Source organism: Chiloscyllium punctatum, chromosome 8 (genome assembly GCF_047496795.1).
Source record: "Chiloscyllium punctatum isolate Juve2018m chromosome 8, sChiPun1.3, whole genome shotgun sequence".
Classification (NCBI taxonomy): domain Eukaryota; kingdom Metazoa; phylum Chordata; class Chondrichthyes; order Orectolobiformes; family Hemiscylliidae; genus Chiloscyllium; species Chiloscyllium punctatum.
Window position 1 is genome coordinate 8,097,876 of NC_092746.1, and position 24,610 is coordinate 8,122,485.

General features: G+C 40.3%; 1 protein-coding gene across 6 annotated transcripts in view; it reads right to left on the reverse strand.

Moving 5' to 3' along the window:
• Positions 1–24,610, reverse strand: part of adcy2b (adenylate cyclase 2b (brain)) — a 617,126-nt gene that overhangs the window by 69,636 nt on the left and 522,880 nt on the right. For all 6 annotated transcript variants that reach the window (XM_072575141.1, XM_072575137.1, XM_072575136.1 and 3 more), the window contains exons 14-17: positions 11,916–11,985; positions 9,443–9,540; positions 8,100–8,184; positions 4,994–5,131 (exon numbers count right to left, since the gene is read on the reverse strand). In XM_072575141.1, the coding sequence (XP_072431242.1) occupies positions 4,994–5,131; positions 8,100–8,184; positions 9,443–9,540; positions 11,916–11,985 (391 nt within the window). The remainder of the gene's footprint in view (positions 1–4,993; positions 5,132–8,099; positions 8,185–9,442; positions 9,541–11,915; positions 11,986–24,610) is intronic.

Genomic DNA, 24,610 nt, shown 5'->3' on the forward strand with positions numbered 1-24,610 from the left:
GTTGTCCCAGCTGAATTTCAAAGGGAGAACAAGAGGAATGGGAATCTACAATGAATTTGAAACATGCTTGAGAGAAAAAAAAACGTTTCATTCAAGAAACTGGCTTCCACCACAACTGATGGTACAGCAGCCACACCTGCTGCAAACACAAGTCTCCTTGCATTTTTCAGAAACAATCCTGATTTCCCTGTTTATGTCAATTACCAATGTAAAATCCACCAGCAAGCATTAGCAAGTAAAGTTGTGAACTTTTCTCAATCAATGAAAGTTGTTGTGAAGATTGCAAACTCAAATTGAATACATGTTTAAATCCTTATTCAATGAGCTCAATGCTGCCTCAGATGAACTAATATTCCATGCTGATGTGAAGTGGTTAAGCCAAGGGAAGGTCCCACAAAAGGTCTTCTAGGTTTGACATCTGAAATCACCCACAACCAGGGCATTAGGCCCAAGAAAGGCGTGGCATTGGTTGACATCAGGTTCCTCACTCCATTCAATGAGAATTTTATGAGAAGGCCATGTGCTGAGTAATAGGCAGCCCAACCTAATAAACTCCATTATGCTGTGGTGCTCTTCCATCACCACCAATGCTAATTCTTGCATCTTCTGCACAAGCTTTTCTTCACCTTTTCCAATGAATTCCCTCTCTTTTCTCCATGCACTAGTGGTACCCAGAGAAACTTCACCAGGAAGACTCAGTGGCTACCCTGTAAATATACAGGGCCCTGCACTACTCTTTTAACTGTGGGTACATAACATCAATGGCAAGGCTCAACCTCACTCCAGGTGCCCCGTCTTCACAGGGGGACTGGGTGGTAACAACAGGTGCCCTCAGAAGCTTCTTTGCAGGACACACCAAAGGGCCCTGACCTTCTATCTACTCAGCCTGTGATCCCAAAGCCTAGAGTAGGACAACCTTAGAAGGATGAGCTGCCACTGGGCAGGAGACTGTCAGCAGGCTTGGGCCCTCTAAAGCCAATGACAGCAGCGGTTGGCTGCACAAGCTTTCCATATCAATAGGAACAATTACAGAGCTGGCTCTGGGACAGCACTTCAACATCATGGGAGCAAGAGGACAAAGGAAATGTACTAGGGTGTATAGATGGAGTAGGTGGTACAATATATTTTTACTTTCACACTTAGAATGTTTACTGTAGTATTACCTTCACTGTCAGACTTGGTGAAGTCATACTCATGATATATGAGAAACTCCTTCATTCATTTCAAAGATGTAAGACTTTACAATTACTCATCTCTCACAAGCGACTGGTAGATAGCATCATTCATTAGGGATCCTAGAACCTTAACTTTAAGGATAGCAGTTAAGGCAATACATGTTTATATGGAGGAGTCTGAAGCCAATGGCATTGTTCAAGAAATTTGCCAAGGCCTGTCCTGCACAAATCCTTCAAGACTTACACTCACTGCTTGAGGATGGAACCAGTGACAATTCCACCCATTTCAGTTTATTCCTACGTATGAGCTTTTCAAGGACTATAGTGACATTTCATAGCTGAGAGATGTCATGCTCACATGTTCCCTATCCCTCATTGTGCACAAAGCTGCCCCTTACAGGTTAAATGTCCTCATGGAGGGTGTTCAAACATACCAAGACAATGTTATGATCTGCACAACCATTGAAGGGATAAAAATGAAGAAAGGCTCAAAGGTGTTTCCTCAGAAATCATGTCAACCTGGTGGAAATCATTAGGAACTGGACCACACATCACTCTGATGCTGTGTTCTCATGGTTGCCTTAAGATCTACCTAACATTAATGCCATGTGATGTAACTGTGTGATAAGATACTCTGTCTCACTGTTGCTTTGTCCCTAACAGTGTTGTAAGGTGGGTTAAATGGAGATACTTTAAAGTGGGATCATCTAAAGATATCATTTGTACCTTAACTTGGATAATGAAATATTTTTTCAGCAAACAAAAATGAAGAACTGCAAAATGGACAAAATTCCTTTGAATTAAGTGTGGGCTGTTTGTCAGATGAGCAACAAACTTGCAAACAAGTAGATAATGTTTGAACCAGCTCAGCCACCCTGGAGGAGCAAATTACTACAGATGCTGGAATCTGTACCGAAACAACAAATGTTGGAGATCACAGCGGGTCAGACAGCATCAGTCACCAGAGCTAAAGTAAAGTGTGGAGGGGCAACATTTATCTGGGGGGTGTTTTGGGGGTAATGGGCGCAGAGTGCTGGTGGTGAAAAGATGTTGATAGTTCAGATTAAGTGATTGTAGTGTATGAATGGCAGAACAGTGGTGCATCTAACTGCCAGACTGGAAAGTGCAGGGAAGGAATGGGAAAATGTAACAAACTAAGCTAAAAGAAAGGAAAGAAATAGGAGTTGATACACAATTTGAAGGTGTTGAACTCAGTATTAAATCCAGAAGACTGTAAAATGCCTAGCCTGAAGATGAGATCTTTTCCCTGGGGTGGGGAGTCCAAAACTAGAGGGCATAGGTTTAAGGTGAGAGGGGCAACCTTTTCACACATAGGGTGGTGCGTGTATGGAATGAGCTGCCAGAGGAAGTGGTGGAGGCTGGTACAATTACAACATTTAAGAGGCATCTGGATGAGTATATGAATAAGAAGGGTTTAGAGGGATATGGGCTAAGTGCTGGCAAACGGGACTAGATTAATTTAAGATATGTGGTGGGCATGGACATGTTGGACTGAGGGATATGTTTCACGCTGTACAGCTCTATGATTCTATGAGGTGGTGTTCCTCCAGTTTGCCTGCTGTGCAGCAGAACACCATCACCAAGCAAAACTTCCCCTTACTTCCTCTGTTTACACTTCACAGGGATTGTTCACTCCGGGACACCCTAGTCGATTCCACAACCACCAACACCATCCCCAGTTCCCACGGCACCTTCCCATGTCACTGCAGAAGGTGCAACACCTGCCCTTTCACCTCCTCCCTGCTCACCATCCAAGGGCCTAAACAATCTTTCCAGGTGAAGCAGCATTTCACTGTACCTCCTCTAATCTTGTGCACTGTATTCACAACACCCTTTGTGACCCACACCCTACATTAGAGAAATCAAACACAGACTAGGTGACTGCTTTGCAGAACACCTCCAGTCTGTGTGCAAGCATGAGCCCCACCTTCCTGTAGCTGGTCATTTTAACACAGCGTCTGCAAAGGTCCAGTGAATCACAGTGAAAAGGAACATCTCATTTTCAGACTAGGCACTTTACAGCCTTCTGGACTTAATGTTGAGTTCAACACCTTCCAATTGTGAACCAACTCCTCTTTCTTCCCTTTCTTTTAGGTTTGCTTTTTACATTCTCTGTCACCATGTCCTCCCACCCTAATGGGACTGTCTGCTCCTTCAAGTCTGGCACACCATTGTTCTGCCCTTCTCACATTTTGGTCACTTAATCTGAACTATCAACATCTTTTCACTAACAGCACCCCACACCCCAACCATCCCAACTATAGTATAAATGCTGCCCCCTCCATACTTCACTTCAGCCCTGATGAAGAGTCATATAGACTCAAAATGTTAGTTTACTCTCTCTCCATGGATGTTGTTGGACCTACCATGATCTCAGTCATCCTGGGCTGCCATAAGATCATATCTGGCTGCTTGGGCTCTCCAATATGCTGCTCTGTCCTACTCTCTTAACTGGTCCACCTGTTTAATATCCTGGTCATCTGCCTGATCTTCCTTGTCGGGTTGCTGTCGCTACTCCATTTCATCTGCATCCAGGTTATCACCAATTTGTTGGTTCCAGCTATGGAGGGGGCAGCTTGCCGTATTGATACGGGACATCAGGGCTTACTTCAAGACTTCGTTGGCACAATCCAAGCATCAAAAGGTTATCTTCAGGAAGTGTACAGTTGGTTCCATTATAGCTCTGCTAGAAGTGTGACCAGTGTTGTATCTTCTTTCTGCATGTTTGTGTGTGTGTGTGTGTGTTTCATAATGCTTGGTAAGCTGACCCGCATCACAAAGCAGCTGGATGTTTACTGATTAAACATATTTTACCTACTTTTCTAATCATCTCTGGAGCAGGTGAAACTTGAAGTCAGGCCTCTTGGTCCAGGGGTAGGACACTACCACTGCACTATATATTACAGAAGTTTTGGAGTTCTCAAATGGAAACTTCATTGGCAAGTGTTCCATCAATTATTCCTTGAATCACCAGAAACACTGGCAATACTCATTTGGCTCAAACGTGCTGTCATGGGAGTTTGCTTTATTGGATGCCACTAACAAACGTTTGGGGAAACATTGAATATGTTTGTGGCTGTGAGCCATGCACGCCTCATCGTTTTCTAATGCCTCAACACTATCTGAAGAAATTCCACACCATTTTCAGCTCACAATAAAAGCGACCCCACCAATCCTCAGCAAACAATGTAATGTAGAAAACGCACTTGAAGAAAGCTCCAGCGTTTTGTGTCTAAACGTGTGGTTACTTTGCACATGATTTAACAACAGGTGTCAGTTAATCTGATGAATGATGAACAGCTACTGTCCTAAGCAAAAACAAGAGAGAAATCGAGTAAGACTGAAACATGGGGAGTAAAGGAATCAAAGGTTATGCTTTAAGATTGTTAAACTCAAATTATACATTGATGATAGTTGCAAAACTAAACAATTTGTTGGATTTCAAACAGTGAAAGAGTAGTAGTGCATGTGAGAACATCTAAATATCTTGGAGTGTTTTGATTGAGACTGTATAATTTTGCAAGTGTCCATTATCAGTTGCATGAAGCGCATATGTAAAATGTTTTACCACTACAGCAAAAAAAAACATTAGAGCCCAAATCATTTGTGGCTTACTTGTACACAAACTTTGATGACTGATCCAATACTGATTCAGTATTGGCAAAAACGTAGGAGGGAAGATTTGTTTACATTCTCAAGTGTGCACAGTTCATGACTTGAGCAGAAAGAAAACAAATGAGGAACTTAAACAGCAGTAGGAGAAATGGATTGTAAGTTTAATTATATTAAATACTTACCATGTTAAATATGGCCATAACTAATATAACTGTGGTGGTTGTCATTGTGAGTGTAAGCCGTGGCAAAGGTCTATTCGCAATTATCTCAGAAGATTTTAAAATCCACACCAAGGATGCTGAAGCCTTCTTGCTACATTGCTACATGGAAAAGAAACAGTAGTTAAAATGTTAAAGTCTTCAACTGCACCCAAGGCATGCAGCTGAGTTAAGTATATTTACCAGCTTACATAGCTGCTTCAAAAGGCACACAAATCATGAAGATGTGCCCAAATGTATAAATGTTTACCTTATTCATAGGAACAAGAGTAAGTGATTAAGCCCCTCAAGCCTGTTTTGCCATTTAATGAGATCGTGGCTGATTGAGGCTTAACTCCATATTGGTCCATTTCTATTAATACCTTTGCTTACAAAAAAATCACCTATTTCAGATTAAGAAGTAATAATTGAGAATAGCATCAACTGTCATTTGGGAAGAAAACACCTCCTAACATCTCCTGAATGGTCTGGCTCGAATTGTCAGATGATTCTGCATTGTTCTCGAATCCCCAACAGTGGAGCAGTTTGTCTTTGTCTACCCTGTCTTTTCCTCTTAATTACATGAAGGCTTTGATCAGGTCACCCCTTAATCTTCTAAATTCTAGAGAAAACAGACCTAATTTGTATAATCACTCCTCATAACTTAACCCGTGAAGTCTCAGTATCATTCTTGTAAGACCAATATATCCTTCCTCAGGTAATGTGATCAAATCTGCTTCCAGCACTCTGAGTGAGGTTTAATCAGAGTTTTGTCAAACAGCAGCATAACTTCTGGATCTTCATACTGCAGTCATAAATCCATAAATTAATTCAGCACACGTTTTCCTGCTGACCTCCAATGTATAACTAAATTAGATTAGATTAGATTAGATTACTTACAATGTGGAAACAGGCCCTTCGGAAACAGTCCACACCGCCCCGCCGAAGCGTAACCCACCCATATCCCTACATCTACATCTACCCCTTACCTAACACTACGGGCAATTTAGCATGGCCAATTCACCTGACACAAATTGTTGTGTAACATTCTAAAATCACTACACAACATAGGAGAACACTGATCCAAGTCTGCGCCAGTTCCTTCAAGAGCATTCCAGTTAATCTGTCTCCTGCACATTACCCCTATTTGTGAAAATATTTCTCCCTGAAATATTTGTCCAATTTCCTTTTGAATGTTACTAGTGAATCTGTAGCCATCAGGCAGCGCATTCCAAACTCTAACACCTGTTGCTTAAAATTATTGTGATTTAGCCTGTTTCTTTTGCCAATCACCTTAAATCTTTGGCCTCTCACTTTCAGCATCAGAAACAGTTTATTTATTTTAACTAAACTACTCACTGATTTTAATTTTGTCTGCTCAAAGAGAAACAATCACTGCTTCTCTCGCCTATCTGGGTAACTATAATTCTCAATCTTGGGAACACAGTAAATCTCTTCTGTAGCCCCTGCAAAGGCTTCATTGTAAGTGTAATTGGGATACATAGCTCTAGCTTTGGGTCAAACAGTATTTCACAGATTTACAATTTCTAGAATAAACGTTTATGCTCCACAACAGCAATAAAATGTATTCAACAAAACCCACTCATCACTGACATAGACATCGCCACACAAGATTATTTCTAAAGATGAAATATGCATTTAAGTAAAACGGCAAAACAGAAGGTCAGTTCGATATCAGTCTTCAAGCTTGTTCCAGTGAAATAATGGTAATATCACTGGACTAGGCAATCAAGGTAATGCCCTGGGGGCATATGTTCAAATCCCACCATGGTAGTGGAGTTTTAATTGAATCAATGAAATTGAAAACTGGTCTCAGTAATGGTAATTATTAAATTATCTTCAATTGTCATGAAAACCCATCTGGTACTATGATGTACTTTCAGGGGGCAAATCTTAGGCTGACAAATATTACATATTAAACAAACGCTAGAAGAGCTCTTCTGGTAGCGTCCCTACCTCTACGTCAGGAGGCATGGATTCAATTCCACCCCTGCTCCACAGGTGTCATACATTCCTAAATATATTGATCAAAAATATCAACACAAATGGCATGCAATGACCTCGCTTGTCTTTAGCAAGAGATGGCTTTACGGTTTCAACTTAACATTCAATGGTACAATGATTCAGTCAATAAATCTCCCACAATCAGCATCCTCATTGGGTAGGTACTGACAGCAGGATGATTGAGCAAGTGACCCACTTCTTTGTTGCCTAAAACTGCCAAACAACCTACAGTCCTCAAGTAAGGAGTTGACAGTGTACATTCCATTTGCCTAGACAGATGCAATATCATTTGTGAACATCCAGCAACATCCTTGACTGAACAGTACACTTGGTTGGCATTCTATCAGCTAGTTTAGCACTCAATTGGGAAGTTCTATGAGGGCACTATGTTCTCTCTACAGGATGCCCTGCCACAAGTCATCATTGCTTCAAATTTACAATCTCCACTACCTTGAAGCTTGAGAATGGTTGTGTTTCATGTTGATCCCTTTGTCACTTTTGAACTTCTGCTCTATACAGTGCTACAGCAGATTAACGAAAATGTCTCCTGTGGTATTTCCATTCCTAATACAAAGCAACAGCGTAAATCCTGTTCTCACTTAAACTCTAAGTTCTATAAACTTGCCTAAATTGTTAATGAGTATGCTGTCTCTCTGCACTGGTTGGTTTCATCTTTGTTGATGTTTATGCTAAAAATAGGCACATATTTCATCAATTGAGATATAAAGAACTCGCATTTGTGAATCACAACATAGTTTGGTCAGCATTCATTGATTTATAACATTGATTTAAGGACAAGAATGAAAAGAGGTGATGATTATTTTAGAACGGATAACTTGTCTGAAGAAGCCATTGTTATTTTCAGCAATGGTTTCTTGAATATAATTTGCATTGCACTTGAAGAAAATTAAGCTGGTTTTCTAACTGTTTTTGGTGATCTCATAAATACACACATATATTTGCCTCAGCTATTAAATTAACAAATAGGTCTTTATATTCATGTGGCTGTTGACCATCAATAAGTTATTGTTTTCTTTATTCTTAAATAAAAGACATGAACACTTACCACAAGCTGTCCTGCAAAACAGGTGAAGAGAATGAAGACAAGTGTAATGAAAGCAGTTCCAAATGAAATCCCAAGAATAGAATTTCTACAACAAATCCAAACATTATAGTTAAAATAAATACACGTTGATTGTGTGCACAAATAATATTAATAGTTTCAGAATTAACCAACAAATATTTCAACTTTTGCCTGCAATCAAAACAGCACCATGCATCTCACAAAATGTTCCATGTTTATTGCATATTGTTTGAAATGTCGTCACTTTTGTGATTGATTGATTCATTTATTGTCATGTGTACCGAGGTGTGGTAATCATATTGCACACCGAAATCCATAAAGCAATACAATAAGAGGGATACAATTAATTTACTTTTAGTGTGGTTGATTAGGAGAGGAAGGCTGGCCAGAAACCTGTGTTAATAAAGCTTTGGTTTCTTAACATACACCTGAACAACTGCACTAAGCAGACAGAACCTTTATTTATGGCCTCACCTAAAAAACACTTCTTTAACTGACGATCACCAAATATATGTAGTTAACAACTTGAATGGAGCATCAACTCTCAATCTTCTGGCTCAGGGTGAGAATAATTCTAAGTAAATTCATTAATTTTGGAATTCTGCAGATGTGCTATGGAGTTACTGGCTGAATTCTTAAATTCCAACATAATGGAATTATGTGAATTTAAAGTCATGATTCCTCACTGCTTTAAAGTCCAATCTCAGCCAATGTGGTAAAACACTGGCCCATGATACAGCCTATCTTTAAAAATGGAAACCCTAGTGGAAGAGCCTTCCCCCAATGGCTGGCCAACATAATGTACACATCCAAGCATTCAATTTAAGTGTGCACGTGTGCTGTTGACAAAATTAAAGTTTGCTCTTCAGACTGACTGTGGTATGCAAAATGACAAATTACGGTATGGACAAGAGAAAACAGAAGTCTGCTCTCCTAATTAAAAAACAACATTTCTTGCAGTGACTCTACTAGCATGCATTACAAAACAAGCACTGAATGAAGGCAAATGGACACATGTAAAAGACCCCATTTGTCAAATGAGGCTTATATTAAAGGTCTATCCAACTTTACAGGTTACATGCATATGGTCTTGCAAAACATACTCAGTGCATAATGAGGCTTGGCTGCAAGCCCAGACATTCTTTTCTAAACAAAAACAGGTGAACACCAGGGGAAAATAATCGCTCGTATTCTACGCATGAAGGACTGTAGTAGATCAAAAACTCTAGAAAAATTGGGGCTGGGTAAAACATTGCTGGTCAAGAAGCCGGCACCCACATCCCATGAATGAATAAAACTAAAGGAAATTGTATACACATACTTACTTTGGCAACACCAGAATCTGAACAATGAAGATACAGCAAAATATGAGGCAAGCACAGGTAACATAGTACTTGAAGGCTGGAAGTGCAGTTGCTCGATACTACAGGAGTTAATATGAAAATACAAATGAATCAAAGAGGTAATGTCAAGGCAACATCCACATTACTATAAATTCTTATATTTCTCAGTACAGACAGTGAAATATTGGCCCAGCCATTATGAAGAGACATTTGTTAGATCAATCTGAAGTAACTAGTCTTCCTGTAAAACAACATGTACATGTTCTCAAGCAGTCTTGCAATAACAAAGTATTGTAGATACTGGAAAACTGAAAGGAAATCAAAAAGTTCTGAAAATATTCAACTCATCCGGCAGCTTCTGTCAAGTGAGAAACAGAATTAATGCTTCAAGTTGGTTACCATTAGAACTGTTAAAGTGTATAAAAAAGAACACATTGAAAACGTTGAGTTCATTACAAGATGTCTGCATGGACTTTTACATTAGATTAGATTCCCTACAGTATGGAAACAGGCCCTTCGGCCCAACAAGTCAACACCGACCCTCTGAAGAGTAACCCACCCAGACCCATTCCCCTACCCTATATTTACCCCTGACTAATGCACTATGGACAATTTAGCATGGTCAATTCACCTGATCTGCACATCTTTGGACTGTGGGAGGAAACCAGAGCACTTGGAGGAAACCCACGCAGACACAAGGAGAATGTGCAGACTCCATACAGACAGTTGCCCAGAATCGAACCCGCATTTCTGGCGCTGTGAAGCAGCAGTGCTAATCACCAAGCCGTCGTGAATTTTGAAGATTTAACTAAATTATGGAACGGGGATATGTATTAATGCTATTTATGTTTCCTTCCGGAAGACATTTGATAAAGTCTTTCAAAAGATACTGTTACATAAAGATGAAGTTGATGGAATACAAGGCCAATTATTTACGTGATTAAGAATTATTTCAGTGGAAGGGGATGGAGGACGCAGATAAAAGACAGGTATTATAATTAGCAGCATATGGAAAGTGGTATCCCAGAAGATTCTGCACTGGGGCCTCAGCTACTCATTATACTTATTAATCAATTAGATAGCGGAATGGAAAACCTCTTGTCCAAATTTGGGGATGAGAAAGATAGGTGGTAGTGTAGAGAGCATAATGGAAACATAAAATGGAACAGTTATTGATAGATTAAGTGAATTGATAAAACTATGGCAAAAACATTCCAAGAGGAGAAATGTGAAGTCATCGTTTCAATCTAAGAAGGGAAAACCCAGAGTAGTTTCTAAATGACGTACCTCGTCTGTTTCTAACTTTACAAAGAGACTTAGAGGTTCACTGACCATTAACATGTCACGAGTAGGTACAGATAATAATCAAACAAAATAATAAAATGCTGGCCCTTAGATTTATGAACATGATGCATTGGTTAAACTATGAGGAAACAATATGCTAATTTTTTTCAAATTTCTTAGAACTTGAGGAATGATTCAATCAAAGTTTTCAAGGTATTATGGAAAACAGTTAGGCTGGATATAGAGCAAGTATTTCTGCTGGAAGACAAGTATAGGACTGGGGAGTTAATTTAAAAAACACTTGCATAGATAAATGCTGGTAGAAGCCTAGAATTTTCTTTCATAAATAACAATTGATGTTTGATCAATGTTAATTTTAAGTTTTGGAGAAAGTGATGACTGCAGATGCTGGAGGTCAGAGTTGAGAGTGTGGTGCTGGAAAAGCACAGCAGGTCAGGCAGCATCTGAGGAGTAGGAAAATTGATGTTTCGGGCATAAACCCTTCATCAGGAAGGTCAGATGAAGGGCTTATGCCTGAAACATCGATTCTCCTGCTTCTTGGATGCTGCCTGACCTGTTGTGTTTTTCCAGCACCACACTCTCAACTAATTTTAAGTTGTGCTCCATAGATGTTTGTCAATCCAAGGCATTATAGAATAGGGCAAAGGCAGGTATATGGAGTTATGTTCGAGATCTCACTGAATTACACAGCAAACTTGAGGGGCTAAAAGGCCACCTCTTGTTCCTATGTTATAAGGGCAACCTGCTACCTAACCTCCCCCATTATCTCACCACTGATCCAGATGTCTCTCCTCTCTCCAATTCCTGCATTAATGCTCCCAGTGAAACATCAAAAAACTTTCATTCAAGCTGTCATTTTTTCAATACATCATAGTCCAGATCCAATTCAAAAAGGACTTAGTGCATCTCCCTTTTAAGATACTGAGGCTGCCTTTAAATGGCACTTGCCACAAAGAATGATGGCCCCAAAATTGTTGCATTCACTTCACAAACAATGCAGAAATTATTTAAAATGCTAGGAGTATAATATATTGCCTATGATGTAATAAATAGGCGTCAGTTATATACAGAAACTCCAAACCCGTATTTAGCTTATTGAATTTCATCCCAAATACTTTACACCGATATTTTAATAAAAAGTGACTCTTACCTCTTTCTCTAATTCTTGATTGTGAAAGAAAAGGGAAATTCTTTTAATGTCATCAGATTTTAGCCACTGTCTGTAAAACAAACATATCTTCAATAAATTGTTGTATCAATTCTCAAACAAGTGTTAGCTTATTTAAAATAAAGTAGATATTGCCATCTGGAATTGACTCTCAATAAATGCATAAACTGATCCAAACTAAGACACTAATATATTAAGTAAGCAGAAGATAATCCTAGAATACAACTTTTATCTGGTGCTGAAGCTCTAACTTCTGACAAATCTCTCCATTTAGGACACTGGTTAGTGCAGTGTGTAACATTATTGAAAGGCAATGACAGAAACAGCCAATTCAAGTGAATTTTAAGAAGTTAACAAAAAAAAGTCCTAACAGCTGTTTAATTAGCAGACTGACATTCCCAGCTTCTGTTTCCATTAATCTCCAACCAGCTGACTCAGCATTGTAGGAAAATTCTGTTAAAAGACAAGGGTTCCACAAGCTAGCTGAACAGGTTAAACTTGAGATATGGACTGCGAATTAGACACCATCACCCAGAATTCAGAAATCCCAAATCCTGTTGACATTGTCGCTAACTTGTCTATTTACTATAGTCATGGTTCTGTCTGGACAGCCTGGAAGATGCTGCAGTCCCTCAAACTGTGCTGTAGTGCCACTGCCTCTGTTCACCTACCCCACCTGAAGCAGCCCATCAAACACAGTTGATAACTGGATCATGGTGCTAGTTTCTCTCCTTGACTGCAATTTGAGAATAAAAAGGGGAGATCGTCTGAAACAGAAGAGTAAGAAAACATGACAGAAGGGAAAGAGAGAGAGAGAAGCAAAGGTGACTGTTTATTCATTGCATTGAGGAAGTGACATAATCCTTAGTTTTCTTAGCCTTTATTCTCTTAGGTTTTCAATGTTGCATCAATGGTGTGGGCACACTTCTGAAATGAAACTTGGTAGATGCTGTCATGATAAGTGGTTTAGTTGGAAGTATGCATTGCAACTCTGATTTAACACCAGCTTTGCCATACTCTAGCCAACATGCTCACTTAATATCACAGACCTGAATGCATGCTAAACACCATGGAAGCCCTCCCTCTCATTCCCACTCCCAAATTTAAAAGGAACATCAGCTTCCAACAAGTTACTTATTGGTTTTATTTCTTTTAGCTGCTAGTTCTTTTTCATGGTGCTTTCCATAGTTTTTTGAGCATCAAAAGTTTACAGAAATAGTGTAGCAGTGCTAAGTATTTTGTTGACCTCCTAGCATCTGAATCAACAGCTGCTTCCAGGTGGAGGGGAGGGAATATTTCCTAGAAGTGTTTAAAATTCTGCGATGTTTGGATAAGATAGACAAAGAAAACCTGCTCCTTTGGCAAACAGTACATAGATTTAAGGTTTTGGCAAAAAATACAGGGGATGCGAAGAACACATTTATTTTTAATTTCACACAGTGATAGTTATACCTTGAAGTTCAGGGTCTAAGAGATTGGTGGAAATGGAGACACTGAATAGTTTCAAAAGAAGATTGGATGGGCACTTGGGGGATAGCCTGGCAATGGATATAAACGAGAACATTGATACTGACTGAACTGACTGAACTCAATAGACTGAATGGGCACTTTGTGCACTGCAATAACTCTATGACATGAGTGCATTGATAGCATGTCCTATTCAAAGAAAAAAACCCAATTCTGAGGGTCACCAGGGGCCACAGAGAGCTGAAAATGTCAATATAAGGAGAATGGGAGAGGGGTTGTGGGAAAAGGGCTCCCATTAGGAGGCCGTAAATGCCCCAGGGTTTTATAGAGCAACTCTCTCATCTGAACTTCTGTGATAGTAAATATTTGAGCTTACCTGCAACTCCATCAAACTTTTTGGGTGCATTCCTCAAAGTTAATTGGCAATGATTACAAACTTACAGAATCTGAACAAGTCAAAAAAATTTATGAGGGATCATATACACAGCATACACATAAATTGGAGGAGTGGATTATGGCAGATAAAAGGCTGACTGAATATAGGCAAACGTGGTCCAGAAACTGTGGATAAAGCTATTTGCCCCAGAGGACAACTCCAGAAAGTTGCCATGCATGTCAGGAGAGATGACACCAGTGTAAAGAGAGAAGGGCAAACCACTGGCAAATACAAACATTGGTTAAATTTGCAATGAAGGACAGGTGGTAAAATCCATGGATTAGCAAAATGGGGTACAGATGTGGAAGACAAGGAATTGCAGTACAAATCTGAAGGTGAATGTGAAAATGAATGTGGCACTAGGAAAGAAATTGCAAACTTGCAAAAGGAGAGGAAGACCTTGTAGTAATATTTAAATGAAGTAGAGATGGAACAAGGTGTGACTACCACGAAGTGTAGAAGCCCCCATGGTCAAGACGTTTTAGTGGCTACAAACATGTTAGAAGCTAAGTTAATAAAAGTTGCCAAACAGAAATAGTTGGAAAACTGTAAAGATATTGGTGTGCACATTGAGGTAAAGTTAGCGAACAACTAGGATTATCACACAGATGGAAATTCACCTGGAAAAGTGATTCCTGATGGGACATATAAGCCATATGCCAAACTAACATTGAGCTATGGAGGAGAAATGTGGTGATCAAGATGTTACAGTATATTTGTATAATACCAAAATGTGATCTTAAAGGTCTTCTTCGCTTTCTTAAAAACATTTCCCTTGGAACGTAAATCAATCAATATAAAAACTACAACTTTGCAGTGTAAAAAGTTGCAAAGGGAGGTAGTTTTGAAACCACCTAAAGAAGCAGGTAATATAGTAGGGCAGCTATGGAAATTAAACAAATGTGTTTATGGATTGAATGATGCAGTGAGTTATTTCTCAGACAGGTCAGTCTTGCAGAAAATAGACTGCATTCAACCTGAAGCAGACCTAGCAATGTTGTACTAGTATCATAAAATGAAACTGGCAAGCATCTTCATGATGTATGTCAATGATCTGTGGGGAAGTTCTAAGGAATTTGAGCGATGCGTGAAAGATAAAATAAAAAGGGAATTTCAGACTACAAGTTAGACTTTGAGGCTCATAAAATATATTGGGCGTGACATTAAATAGAATAAGTCAGGAGAGACTTTGAAACAATCATCTTAATTGAAAAATGTTCATTGCATTCCAATAAATCAGGACATGTCCTCACAGAAATATGACATTGCGTTCTGGGAAGGACTACACCAATTAAGAAGTTTGATTGGACAACTGATTTTTCCTGAGGGTGACATTTTGTTTTACATTTCAAGTTGCTTTTCTGGGAAATATGTACCCTGATATAAAATGGGTCAGGTTCTGTGAGAGCATGGGTGGTTCTCTTGGAAAACACTGAAGCACGCTTAAGTCTTCTTTGATGACAAGAGGTGCTGAACAGGCATTTAATGTCTGCACAGAGCAGTCCTCCCCAGCTACCACATCAGTAGTAGATTTCTTGAGGCCTGAGATAAAAAGCAGAGTTACTTCTGAAAATTTGGTTAAGTCTTAAGGCACACCGGTTCATTATAAAATTAAAATAACTCACTTTTCCATTGGGAGTAGGTTGCCTGGGCTACTTGCGCCTGCATTCATCTCCATTTAAAGCAGAAGTAGACAGATCAGAGGTGGGTTATTGCTTATGGGTTTGAGAATTAGTTAACTTTTCACATCCCACTCAAATTGAACTCCATTCAATTTTACAATCTAACTTTCCTTAAACAGGGTTTTTATTTGATGTTGGCTGTGCATAGCAATTTTCTTGATGTTTTTGCAGAGGTCCTAGAATTTGTGGCAGATTTTGTTGAGGGTTACTGTTTGATTAGTTTTGATTACCGCTTTTTAGATCGCAGCACTTCCTGTCTCAGCACTAATGCCTTTATTAATTGCTGTAGCCAAAAACAGGCATGTTACTAACAGGTGTTTTTTTTCTTTCAAAATAACAAACACATATAGGTCCACATACAAAATAGCCATCATACATGCACTCCGTGGACTCAAAATCACAACCAATTTTGAGCACACATGCACAAGTCTGGAATATTTTAGCCAGGGAGTTACCATCCTTTGTACAGTATCTTAATTTCAGATTTAAATTTAACAGCTGATCTTGAATATTGATGCATCATTAATTGCTTTTTGGAGAAGGTAGTTCCAAATTTCTTATAAATTTCCAGTGAATAGTTGGTCCCTCATGTAATTGACTATGCTCCCCTACCCTTAAACTCCCCTCAATTAATTCAGATATCTTTTTACACTTCTTTCATTACAACAATGACTACAACTTCAAAGTATTTCAATGATGGTCAAGATCAGATGTGGGAAATGAATGGACTGTTGCCAAGTTTGCCGATGACACAAACACAGGCAAGAAGTGGTGTGGATGACTCAAGGAGGGATATTGACAGATTAAGCGAGTGAGAAAATCTTGGCAGATGAAATATAATGTGGAAAATGTCAAATTATACACGGTGACAGGAAGAAGTAGAGCTAAATCGTATTTTAATGGAGAAACACTGCAGAAAGCCACCCGAGAAATGGATTTGGGATTCCTCACCCACAAATTACAAAAAGCTAGCATCCAAGTTCAGTGGGCAAAAGGGAAGACAAATGGAGTTAAGTATAAAAGTAGGGAGAACTTGCTCAAACTATACAAGGCACCTGATGAAGGGCTTTTGCCCGAAATGTTGATTTTCCTGCTCCTCGGATGCTGCTTTGACCTGCTGTGCTTTTCCAGCACCACTCTATTCTTGACTTTAATCTCCAGCATCTGCAGTACCCAGTTTTGCCGATACAAGGCACCAGTCAGATGACAGCTGAAATTGAGTGCAGAGTGTTTGGGACCCTTATCTAAGGAATGATGTATTGGCATATGAGGTGGTCCAGAGAAGGTTCACTAGTTTGACACTGGATATGGCAGGGCTGTCTTATGAGCAGAGGTTGAGTAGGTTGTGTCTATATTCACTGGAATTCAGAAGAATGAGAGGAGACGTTACTGAAAAGTACGGAGTGTTAGGGGACTTGAAAGAGTATATGGAGATAGATTATTTTCCTGTGTGGGGGGAAGATTTTTAATCAGAATGGGAATAAAAGGGTTGTAGGGAAAGGGCAGGAAAGTAGAGTTGAGAATGATCAGATCAGTCCTCGAATGGTAGAACAGACTGGATGGCCTACCTCAGCTCCTATGTTTCATGGCCTTAAGTCTTAAGTGAGTCAGAAAATCCCATCTGTGCCACTAAAGTCCTTTAGGGAAGAAAATGGCTGTCCTAAAATGGTTTGGCCATTTGATTCTTGAGAAATGACAACAGCAATGTGGTTGACTCTGAACTGCCCTTTGGGAAAATAGGGATGAGCAATAAATGCTGGCCAAACCAACTACACCCACATCTCATGAATTAGAAAATCACTGCTTGGTAGCCACCTCTCTAATACACTCTATTGCTACATCTTTCCCACTGCAGTTGTTGTCATGATGCTTCTCCTTTCCTTGCATCTGGTTCCACATCAACTCTCCTCAACATGAAGCCTCTCTCACTGCTGCTGCTTGGTACTCAGGTCTCAAGCTGAAAAATGCCACTCACTTGCCCACTGCTCATTGCTGCTTCTTTCCTCTAGATAGGTTCGTGAGTGAGCAGCAGGTTTTCAGAGCCACTTTAAAATTCAAATGATAAACCCGCCTTTTGGGAGGAAATTGACTACCTGTACCCCTTCCATTAAAACTAGGTAGGTTGGAGGTGCATTAGAATTACATTTGAGAACGTTGTAAATTGCACAACACACCCAATTAAATGCCATCCTACCTTGTAGTCTAACTTTTCTTGGAGGTAAAAACAATGACTGCAGATGCTGGAAAGCAAATACTGGATTAGTGGTGCTGGAAGAGCACAGCAGTTCAGGCAGCATCCAACGAGCAGCGAAATTGACGTTTCGGGCAAAAGCCCTTCATCAGGAATAAAGGCAGTGAGCCTGAAGCGTGGAGAGATAAGCTGGAGGAGGGTGGGGGTGGGGAGAGTCTCTCCACGCTTCAGGCTCACTGCCTTTATTCCTGATGAAGGGCTTTTGCTCGAAATGTCGATTTCGCTGCTCGTTGGATGCTGCCTGAACTGCTGTGCTCTTCCAGCACCACTAACTTTTCTTGGCCACAGTTCTTATCAGAATACTCATTTTGCATGGCAATCTTTCTAGAAGAGCAACTCTGACACAATCTTTCACTTGCATGGATTCAGGCAAATTTCTTTGAAATGTTGCTCTGTGATTGAATTTGATAAGTGTTTTTGGGGGCTTTTGAGGATGAATTTGCCTTCTTTGCTCTTGAATTTTGAACCCTTGCTTGTGGTTAGTTCCAGTGTTGAGTGCCTGATACAAAAAATATAAAGTCCTGATTTAAATCTGATTTAGGTGAGAGGTATACAGGTGTTCTCTGCTGATAAGGTGGAGACATTTAATTGCCGAGCCTTATTTAAATCTGCATCTGCTGAATTCTGGCCAAAGGGTGGTGGATTTAATTTAATTTGATTTTGTTTTCATGTGTGCTAAAGTACAGGAGTACAATGAAAGCGTATAATGTCACCACACAAGGCGCCACTTTAGTACAAGTACCCAGGTAAAGAATCTTAAGAACAATGCAGAAAGAAAAAAGTTAAAAGTTAAAAATTGCAGTGATTATAGCATAGTGTAAAACATATGAAATAGGGTTACAAGTTACGCATTGCATACCTTCTTAGTTTGAGGCAGAAAATAAAGCTGAAAGTTCAAACATTACAGTCTTTCTAAAGTCAAGATTAGAGTGGTGCTGGAAAAGCACAGCAGGTCAGGCAGCATCCAAGGAGCAGGAAAATCGATGTTTCGGGCAGGAGCTCTTCATCAGGAATGAGGCTGGGAGCCTCTGGGGTGGAGAGATAAATGGGAGGGGGGTGGGGCTGGGAGAAGTTAGCTAAAAGAGGTACCTTCTCCCCAGCTCCTCTTAGCTACCTTCTCCCCAGCCCCATCCCCTCTCCCATTTATCTCTCCACCCCAGAGGCTCCCAAGCCTCATTCCTAATGAAGGGCTCCTGCCCAAAATGTTGATTTTCCTGCTCCTCAGATGCTACATAACCTGCTGTGTTTTCCCAGCACCACTCTAATCTTGACTCTGATCTCCAGCATCTGCAGGCCTCACTTTTGCCTTGTCTTTCTTAAGCGGTTAGCTATGGTGGGCCTACACTTTGTGGAATCACCTCGAGACCCGAAGTCCACGTCAGGCCGAGAGACTGTCACGTATCACCGCATACCTGGCTGAAAGACCACCATGCTGGGCCACTGTGATATCACCATGCTGGGCCGAGAGTCTACCACGTCAGGCTGGGAGGCCATCACACTTGATGTGACATCAAGGAGAGTGGAGAATCAGATGGGAAACTGATACTTATGAATCTTTTCAGACACTGTGCAGTATGTTTTCCTAGGGATGGTGTGACTTTAATGTTCCACCCTCCAATTATCTGTATTTTAATTAACTGTGACATGGTTTTGTTCATAAAAAAATTGGAAATATTAATCTTTTTGTCTTTTTTAATCTTTTAGACTCTTTTTAGTCTCTCATGAGTACAAGAACATTTTAAAGAATAAGCAAAATATTGTAGACACTGGATATCTGAAATCAGGAAGTTTTGGATTTTGAGACCAATATGTCCCTTTTGGATTCCAAAAATATGAACCCTATTTCACTCTCCACAGCTTCTGCCAGATCCATTCAATGTTTCCTGCATTTCTAGGTTTTGAACATAAGAAGTAAGAGCAATAATAAGCAATTTGATCTCATTAGTCGAAGAGTGTGGTGCCGGAAAAGCACAGCCAGTCAGGGTAGCATCTGAGGAGCAGGAGAGTCAATATTTTGAGCATAATCTCTTCATCAGGAAGAGCTGGGCTAGCCTCATTCCTGATGAAAAGCTTGTGCTTGAAACATTCACTCTTCTGCTCCTCGGATGCTGCCTGACCGGCTGTGCTTTTCCAGCACCACACTTTCGACTCTAATCGCCAGCATCTGCAGTCCTCACTTTCTTCCGGTTTGATCTCACCAGCCTGTTTCAGGATTCAGTCACATGATGACTGATCTGACTGTCACCCTAACTCCCCCAACACATTTGGCTCCCTTGCAGATCATAAATCTGTCTAACTTAGAGTTGAATAATATGGTTGTCCAAAGATTAAAATCCTCTAAAAGAACAAAATCCTCCTAAATCCTATCTTAAATGGGAGACCCTTTATACTGAAATCATGTTTCTTAGTTGTAGACTCAGTTACAAGATGATATTTGCAAAAGGGTGGCACGGTGGCTCAGTGGTTAGCACTGCTGCCTCACAGCGCCAGGGACCCAGGTTTGATTCCAGCCTTAGGTTACTGTGTGGAGTTTGCACATTCTTAAGTCTGTGTGGGTTTCCTCCGGGCACTCCGGTTTCTACCCACAATCCAAAGATGTGCAGGTTGGGTGAATTGGCCATGATAAATTGCCCATAGCGTTCAGGGATGTGTGGGTTAGGAGCATTAGTCAGGGGTAAATGTAGAGTAACAGGGGAATGGGTCTGGGTAGGTTACTCTTCGGAGGGTCAGTGTGGACTTGTTGGGCCAAGGGGCCTGTTTCCACACTATAGGGATTCAATGAAGGGAAGACATCATCTCAGCATCCAGCAAGTCAAGCACCTCGTCATCTTGTTTCAATATGATCACCTCTCATTTTTTTTTAACCTCCAATGAGTAAGCCACAACCTGTTCACTGTTTCCACAGGAATTAAACTGGCAATGCTTCTCTGAACTGCCTCTCATGCAAAAATATTCATCCTTAAAAAAAGGTGATCAAACATTTACACAGTAGATTAGGTGTTGTCTCAACAATCCTCTGTACAGTTGGCTTCCCTGCTTTCATATTTTATTCCCCATTTAGTAATGACCATTTTAGATTAGATTAGATTACTTACAGTGTGGAAACAGGCCCTTCGGCCCAACAAGTCCACACCGCCCTGCCGAAGCGCAACCCACCCATACCCCTACATCTACCCCTTACCTAACACTACGGGCAATTTAGCATGGCCAATTCACCTGACCTGCACATCTTTGGACTGTGGGAGGAAACCGGAGCACCCGGAGGAAACCCACGCAGACACGGGGAAAATGTGCAAACTCCACACAGTCAGTCGCCTGAGGCGGGAATTGAACCCAGGTCTCTGGCGCTGTGAGGCAGCAGTGCTAACCACTGTGCCACCATGCCGCCCATTTCATTTGTCTTAATAATTATTTGCTGTATTGCATTATAACTTTCTGTGATTCATGTTGGACTGGAGTGTACAAAGTTAAAAATCACACAACACCAGATTATAGTCCAACAGGTTTAATTGGAATCACTAGCTTTCGGAGCGCTGCTCCTTCATCAGGTGGTAACCATCTGATGAAGGAGCAGTGCTCCGAAAGCAAGTGCTTCCAATTAAACCTGTTGGTCTATAACCTGGTGTTGTGTGATTTTTAATTCTGTAATTCATGCATGGAGTCACAGGTAGACAAGATAAAGAAGATGACGTTTGGTACGTTTGCCTTTAATGATCAGTGCATTGACTGCAGGAGATGGGAGGTCATGTTGCGGCTCTACAGGACATTGGTTAGGCCACTTTTGGAATACTGCATTCAATTCTGGTCTCCCTGCTACAGGATGTTGTGAAACTTGAAAGAGTCCAGAAAAGATTTACAAGGATGTTGCCAGGGTTGGAGGGCTTAAGATTTGTTGAAAGGCTGAATAGCCTAGGGCTGAAGGATGATTTTATTAAAATTTATAAAATCATGAGGGGTATGGATAAGGTGAATAGACAAGGTTTTTCCCCTGGGGTAGGGGAGTCCAAAACTAGAGGGCATAGGTTTAAGGTGAGAGGAGGAAAAGGTTTAAATGGGACTGAAGGAGAACTTCTTCATGCAGAGGGTGGTGTATGTATGGAGGCTGGTACAATTACAAGATGTATACAGCATCTGGATAGATATATGAATAGGAAGGGTTTAGAGGCCAAGTGCTGGCAAAATGGGACTAGATTAATTTAGGATATCTGGTTGGCATGAATGAAGGGTTGGTTTCCATGCCGTACAGCTGTCTGACTCTATGAAGACATCCAGATCTCTCAGTATCTGCAACGTTTTCTCATTGAAGTGGATATCCTCACATTTTCCCTCATTACACTGCATCTGTGATTGTTTTATTGCCCACTCACTTAGCAAAGCTATATTCCCCTACAGATTCTTTGCATCCTCCTCATAATATGCTTTTTTACCTAGTTGTAACATCAGAAAAGTTAGCTACAATACATTCAGTCCCTTCATTCAAGTCATCAATGCATATTGTAAAAATAACCGGCTTATCCCAAGGAACAACAACTTATGCTGTTTTTCATTAGTCAGAGAATCCTGCATCCATTCTAATATATTAACTCCAACATCATGAGCTCTTGTTCAGCAGCATTTTATGTGGCAACTTATGCCTTTGGAAATCCTATTACATGACATGTGTTGGTTCTAATATATCCACCATGTTTGTTATATTCTCAAAGAGCACTAATAAATTTAACAGATATGATTTTCCTTTCAGTAAATAATGTGGTGATCTCCAGACTGCCACCCTATTGCAGACCTCCCCTTTGGTATTCGCTTCCACCTAGCTGTTTCCCAAGCTCAAAACCTCTTATGCTTCTATATTTCCCTCATCGTGAAACATAGTTATCAACCAGAAACATTAACACGGTTTCTCTTCACAGGTGCTGCCTGACCTGCTATGCATTTCCAAAATTTTCTGTCTTGATTTCAGATTTGAAACTTCTGCAATATTTTGCTGAAGTGATTTATTTGTTGCTTCTGGGTTGATGGGTAGGTAGGGTATTTGTGCAGTCAGAGGGGAGGTGCATGTTTTCCCAGTCTCTAATGGTATTTGGTTTGAAGTTGTTCAGCTAGGCTTGTGCACAACAGTGCAGAAGTAGTACAACCTGGTTGGCACTATCTTCTTGTAATGAAGTCATGATTTGGAGATGCCAGTGTTGGACTGGGGTTGACAAAAGTTAAAAATCACACAACACCAGGTTATAGTCCAACAGGTTTAATTGGAAGCACACTAGCTTTCGGAGCGTCGGAGGTGATAGACTACCACCTGATGAAGGAGCGACGTTCCAAAAGCTAGTGTGATTCCAATTAAACCTGTTGGACTATAACCTGGTGTTGTGTGATTTTTAACTTCTTGTAACGAAGCACTTGTTTAACACATGGTGAAACATCAACAGCAATTTCATGAAGAATTTCAGAATAGTGGAAGGATTCTTAGCTGACTCTGTTGTTGCAGTCTGTGCCTGCTTTCTGTGAAATGCCTCCTTCACGTGGCTGTGGAATTCCTTCCAGAATCACAGTATGTTTTTACCCATTGAGAGGGATCACAGATCTTTACTGTGCAGTCAATCCACAAAGAAAGCAAGAAACAACATCAATTACTATACACAGCCTTTTCAACCTTGTAGGAGCCTTCTGTTCTGTCAACCGTGAAAGTTTATGGAGTATCTTCCTCAAATTTGGCTGTGCTCAGAAATATGTCACAATTCTCATCCTACTTCATGATGACATGCAAGCCATGTTCCTTATCAACAGACTTAATATATTCCCTACCTCGGAGAATACAAGTGTCAAACAAGACAGTGTCCTCACACCAACCCTTTTCTCTATCTCCCTTGCTTCAACACTGCTAGTACTTCCAGAAAGCAATCTATAAGCACAGAGATAATTCACAACCTTAACAGAAAACATTTCAATATACACTCCCATCAGTCCAATCCCCAAATTAAATTCAGTCACTGAGTCAGGTCTCTAACCACTACACACTACACACAATGGGTGGTTTATCAGAAAATGGTAATTTCACTAACAGCTATATACCATTGCTCAACATTAATGACCAGAAAATCTCAGACAACACCTCCACAATTTTCAAATTAGCCTCGTGCTCTGAGAACAACTGGTGCTGTTGGTCCTTGGAACATACTGCCTGTTGTGTTGTGAGTCAGAATTAAAATAATCTGCAAATTTCCATTTATTAGCAACTCATTAATCCTCATGGACTTCATATCTTGCTTATTTCACCTACCAACTAGACGCACAGCATTTATGGAGCCAGTCAATCCAGGAACAGAGATAGACAAAATTACACAGAAGAATGTGTTTTGTTAAGCACAGTAGAACTTAATGAACTATGAATCAGAGGAACTGGAAGATTGGCTTCAACTGGCACCATTTAATTCCTGCATTAGCTTGAGAAAAATGGTGGGGGCAGAAAGCAATGCACAACTGAGTACAAAATTCTGTAACAATTTCCATGGTGATTGATTTTATAGGAATACAGATCTCAACAGCCATTGCATAATTTGTATGGCATAGGCAAAATATTTCAGGTGCTCCCTTCATTTTAGGGACAAGTAAATGTTCTCAGATGGATAGATTCTATATGGTGCAAACGTGCTCTCTGGTGGGAAAATGGCCATATGATTGTGCACTCATATTTGGGAATTAGCCGCACCGTGATGAGTTTCTTTCTCATCTTCTTACATTAATGTTTACTTTTCCATGTAATTCATTATTCGAGATGATGAGGTGGGCAGCATTAAAGTTTCTACACAGTTATCAAAGATACGCTTACCATCTCAGGTACAGACTT